Here is a 6,000-nt window from a genome sequence, read left to right as displayed (position 1 = left end):
AGGTTTGTTATGAAAGATTTATATAAAACCCAATATTGGCCTGAAGGACAATGTGTGGTTTTATGTTGATATTGCATTGGAATTATATCAAAATCATTAACAAAAAAACCTATTTTTGCCAATGTAGTGAAACAAGTCCGAGTTTTTCAATGGTCAACCCTGTGTCTACTCAGTGAAGTCTCTCAAGTCTCAAATCTCTCAGGTTTGTTGCAAGACATGTGACCAACACCAGAGGAAGGCATTGCTTGTAGGCCAAGTAAATTTATGAGCCTAAAGTTTTGAGAGAGTTCCAAGTTTATGGACAGTGTTACAGATTCCAAAAACTTGAACTACACTTCTAAATATGCCATTGTCTGGGTTGTATTGCTTCTATGATCAATTCAATGAGTTTAATTGACTTCCTATAGTGATAATAGTCAAATAAGGCAACATGAATCAACAATTAGGCAACAGTTTGGCTTATGGAGGAACAACCATGACTCAATAGAATTTAAAGGGATACTTCAGGATTTTGGCAATGATTCTGACGTTTTTGTCTCTGTGTCTAGTATGAAATACGTTAGAGGTAGTTTTGCGAGTTAATGCTAACTAAACTTAGCAATTGCACTAGCACTAGTTAACAGCTTCCTTCAAACTGCTCGCATAGATATAATTTTTTTAAATCAATGTGTTCATCAGGGCTGCAGTGGAGAGGGTCAAAAGCTTCAAGTTCCTCAGCATGGAAATCCCTGACAACCTGAAATGGTCCCTTCACACAGACAGCATAGTGAAGAAGGCGCAACAACGCCTCTTCAACCTCAGGAGGCTGAAGAAATTTGGCTTGGCCCCTAAGACCCCACAAACTTCTACAGATGCACCATTGAAAGCATCATGTCGGGCTGTGTCATTGCCTGGTACGGCAAATGCATCGTCTGCAACCGCAGGACTCTCCAGAGGGTGGTGCAGTCAGCCCAACGAATCACCAGGGGCACACTTCCTGCCCTCCAGGATATCTACAGCACCCGGTGTAACTTGAAGGCCAAGAAGATCATCAAGGATCTCAGCCACTCGAACCATGGCCTGTTCACCCCGCTACCATCGAAAAGACGGAGACAGTTCAAGTGCATCAAAGCTGGGACCGAGAGACTGAGAAACTGCTTCACCAGTACCCTGCCCTGATCCTTAGTCACTGTTCTAGCCGGTTACCACCCGGTACTCTACCCTGCACCTTAGAGACTGCTGCCCTATGTACATAGAGCCATTGAACACTGGTCACTTTAATAATGTTCACATACTGTTTCACCCACTTTATATGTAAATACTGTATCTAGTCAAGGCTCATTCTATAGAACTTTATATTTTTCTGAATTAGGTGTGTATTTGTTTTATTTATTGCTAGGTATTACTGCACAGTTGGAGCGACAAACACAAGCAATTTGCTGCACCTGCACTAACATCTGAAAATCTGTGTATGCGACCAATAAAGGTTGATTTGAGTTACAATATTACCATATTTTGTTTATGGCTAGTCTACAATCTTGAAAAGCATATTATATAATTCCAAATAAATACAAATAGGCCTAACCCAATCACTGTTGAAATACTTAATAGTTAATTTAATGGACATGGAGGGAAAGAAAATATAATAATATTCTATAGAACATCGTTTTCACAACAAATGGGAGCTTTTGAACATAAGTGGATCAAATATAATGTTATTGTGAAATATGCATAGCCATTTGTCATAGTCCTTGCCTTTAAGACGTACACGACAAGGTTTGTTTTAGCGCTCAAAACCCATCATTAAAAATAGTGGCGAGGGTGTAAGAGACTGCTGTCGTTCCATGGCCCTCGCCCTCATGGCAATTTGGTCGCTGCCTGCATGAGCCCCGGAAAATGAATTTGCTTCACACCCGCCATACGAAGCCTTTCATATCAAGCATGCATTTACTTTAAAGGCTGCTCTGGCAACATCGCGTCTCTGTCCAAGCGGGTTAACCAAGTGTATTTACAAAGATACAATTAAAAATAGTTTTTATTTTTTTACATTGCATTTTTATGTTTAAAACAAATCTTACATAGCCCATTAGATTATTTGGATTCCATATCTGAATAGATATATTGCCAGTCAATGTATCTTTATTATGCGTGTTTACCAGGGTACTCAACTATTTGTGATTTCCTCTAGGCAGCTCACGTGTTACAAATGGGCGGATTCGATACAAACGACTGCAACGCTTGTTAGAAATGTCCAATTTAGCGTTTGGATAGAAACCTCACAGGAAGAGGTCTTGAAGACGGATGTAACCCAATGACAATGTCGCGACTGGTAACGAACGGTTTGCCCAGTCATTTGTGATTTGACAAATGTTTCTCCCAACATTGTGACAGGCTAGTTGTATTTTCTTTCCTCTTCTACCTTCAACGATTTGGACCAGTAGCCTAATTACCGGGCAGAAACCAAGACATGGGGACTCAGGGCACAGGACGTAAAAGAAATCCCATTAAGGACAGGTCGACGGCCGAGGATGATACCCTTAATCTCATTGCAAGAGAGGTACTTTTTTTTTTATTAGAAAACTATACGGAAGTGGGAAGTAGCCTATATTTTTCACACAGTTATTGGTGAGGTCAGTAGAACCAATGTCCACTTGACAGTATTCATATTATTTCACCCTCATCTTTTCCCCACACCTTTCGCCAAAATGGCAGGAATATATTTTGATATATTCTAAATGTTGTTACAGCCTAAATTCAAAGTTACTTAATTTTTTTTAAATGTATCTACACACAATGTATTAAATTAGATCTTGCTATATGTATTCACAACCCTTTGCCAAGACACTAAATTGAGCTCAGGTGCATCCAATGTCCTCCAATATATACTAAATTATGAAAATACTATGTAATGTCTCAAAATAGATATCTATCTTACCACTATTTTTTATTTAACTACGCAAGTCTGTTAATAAAAAAAAAAAAAAAAAAAATTGCTTATTTCTTATTGGTTAGAGTGTTGGGCCAGTAACCAAAAGGTTGCTAGATCAAATCCCTGAGCTGACAAGGTAAAAAATCTGTCGTTCTGCCCCTGAACAAGGCAGTTCCTAGGCCATTGTAAATAAGAATTTGTTCTTAACTGACTTGCCTAGTTAAATAAAATATACAATTCAGGCCAAACCGGACAAAGCTGGGCCGATTGTGCACCGCCCTATGGGACTCTCAATCATGGCCGGATGTGATACAGCCTGGATTCAAACCATGTACTATAGTGACGTCTCTTGTGAGGAGATGCAGTGCTTTAGACGGCTGTGCCACTTGGGAGCCCCACTTGTTTTCTGGATTTTAGAAGAAAGTTCACTGTTGAACTAACATTTGAATGGACTATGATCAAGACATGCGGCTCAAACCATTGGTTTTCTTACAGGACTATCAACACCAATGAATATATAATTTTACCCATTGGTCAAAACATTTGTTTTTGGATTGGACACCCTACGGTGACTTTCTGAGGGTGCCAAAAGCACATTCCTTTCTCGTTCTTAAATGGTCATATCATCATGCTGTACCGAGCCGACCATCTTAAGACACTTTTGGTAATACGGCTCAGGCAGTTTTTAGAAGTACACGACCTAGAGGGTGTAGTACTTCACCAGTGTGGTCCCTCTAATAGAACGGGACCTGCAATGCACCACGGTTAGAAAAGCCACTGTTGAATAGAAGGAAGTGTGGTCTGTTCAGACTCATACCGGATGTTGCATGAACTTTGTATCTCACCTCACACACCAGACTCACGCTAGTGTCTGCTGCTTCATCATTACCCTTGGCAAGTCTGTAGCAGATGGCTATTTGACCGTTTTACTTTTCTGGTATCAAGTTAGCAGACTTTATTTACTTTACAGTCTGGGGGTATTTGTCTGGAGTTGCACATTCCTGCAGTTTAGTCATTGTTGCTTCCTGTAGTCAATGTGCAGTGGGCAGAACGGGGTGTTGAAGTTACTAGTTGTGTTTTAGGGTTTTGATTTTTTTAAAAGTGTGTCAAGGGGCAGTTCCCTATAGCTGCCTTTGCACATTTCCTGAGTTATGGTTTGGTTAAAAAACAATTGTCATTGGACTGTTTGCTGTTGGAAGGTAGCTTGGTGTAGTTTCAGGACAGTTGGCGAAATGCAGTATACTATAACTGCTAGTCAGTAAAGAGAAAAACAGTGCCCTTTTAAGTGCAGATTGGGTTGAGTCCCACACTGGCAGCTACTAAGATAGGATGGTCTGTCAGTCCGGATGTGCTGGCCGATTCTGCTAAAAAGGCTTTAAAAATAGAAAGGCCCTGAAATATCAGCTGTTACTGCACACTGCATTCAGATTGGGTCTGTCGTGGGGGATAGGCCATGCCGATTAATCGGTCAACCTTTAATTCTTATAACCTGACGATCAGAGGCAGTTGATCTGAATTAAGCTTCTATTTGTATGCCATTTAATAATAGGGATCTTATGGCTGCACCAGAGTTACTCATATGAACCATTCAAAACATATCCCACATGAGCAGGTGGTAATATTCTATGGACGACAAATAGCGTGCCCACTGTTTTCAATACAAGAAACTCTGAAGTATTATTCAGACCAGAGGTTGGGATATGGGAATGAAGCAGTCCATCAGCAATTACATGTTCGTCACAGATAGTGTCCTCACAATTGAGTCTTGGAATAGTACCCAGTGTTGATTGTAAGGAGGCACAGACTCCATCTTTGAATTAGTATGGATGTAGAGGGATTTACAGTGCCTTGCGAAAGTATTCGGCCCTCTTGAACTTTGCAACTTTTTGCCACATTTCAGGCTTCAAACATAAAGATATAAAACTGTATTTGTTTGTGAAGAATCAACAACAAGTGGGACACAATCATGAAGTGGAACGACATTTATTGGATATTTCAAACTTTTTTAACAAATCAAAAACTGAAAAATTGGGGGTGCAAAATTATTCAGCCCCTTTACTTTCAGTGCAGCAAACTCTCTCCAGAAGTTCAGTGAGGATCTCTGAATGATCCAATGTTGACCTAAATGACTAATGATGATAAATACAATCCACCTGTGTGTAATCAAGTCTCCGTATAAATGCACCTGCACTGTGATAGTCTCAGAGGTCCGTTAAAAGCGCAGAGAGCATCATGAAGAACAAGGAACACACCAGGCAGGTGTGAGATACTTTTGTGAAGAAGTTTAAAGCCGGATTTGGATACAAAAATATTTCCCAAGCTTTAAACGTCCCAAGGAGCACTGTGCAAGCGATAATATTGAAATGGAAGGAGTTTCAGACCACTGCAAATCTACCAAGACCTGGCCGTCCCTCTAAACTTTCAGCTCATACAAGGAGAAGACTGATCAGAGATGCACCCAAGAGGCCCATGATCACTCTGGATGAACTGCAGAGATCTACAGCTGAGGTGGGAGACTCTGTCCATAGGACAACAATCAGTTGTATATTGCGTAAATCTGGCCTTTATGGAAGAGTGGCAAGAAGAAAGCCATTTCTTAAAGATATCCATAAAAAGAGTTGTTTAAAGTTTGCCACAAGCCACCTGGGAGACACACCAAACATGTGGAAGAAGGTGCTCTGGTCAGATGAAACCAAAATTGAACTTTTTGGCAACAATGCAAAACGTTATGTTTGGCGTAAAAGCAACACAGCTCATCACCCTGACCACACCATCCCCACTGTCAAACATGGTGGTGGCAGCATCATGGTTTGGGCCAGCTTTTCTTCAGCAGGGACAGGGAAGATGGTTAAAATTGATGGGAAGATGGATGGAGCCAAATACAGGACCATTCTGGAAGAAAACCTGATGGAGTCTGCAAAAGACCTGAGACTGGGACGGAGATTTGTCTTCCAACAAGACAATGATCCAAAACATAAAGCAAAATCTACAATGGAATGGTTCAAAAATAAACATATCCAGGTGTTAGAATGGCCAAGTCAAAGTCCAGACCTGAATCCAATCGAGAATCTGTGGAAAGAACTGAAAACTGC

The 6,000-nt window shown here is 40.6% G+C and overlaps 1 protein-coding gene across 1 annotated transcript in view; it reads left to right on the top strand.

The window, feature by feature from the left end:
* Nucleotides 1-2,175: 2,175 nt before the first annotated feature.
* LOC135519898 (leucine-rich repeat flightless-interacting protein 2-like) overlaps nt 2,176-6,000 on the top strand; it is a 47,115-nt gene continuing 43,290 nt past the window's right edge. Inside the window, exon 1 of the mRNA XM_064945115.1 lies at nt 2,176-2,536. Coding sequence (XP_064801187.1) covers nt 2,447-2,536 — 90 coding nt within the window. The 5' untranslated portion in view covers nt 2,176-2,446. The remainder of the gene's footprint in view (nt 2,537-6,000) is intronic.

This window comes from Oncorhynchus masou, chromosome 29, assembly GCF_036934945.1.
Source record: "Oncorhynchus masou masou isolate Uvic2021 chromosome 29, UVic_Omas_1.1, whole genome shotgun sequence".
Classification (NCBI taxonomy): domain Eukaryota; kingdom Metazoa; phylum Chordata; class Actinopteri; order Salmoniformes; family Salmonidae; genus Oncorhynchus; species Oncorhynchus masou.
This window is presented reverse-complemented; position numbering and strand designations above follow the sequence as displayed.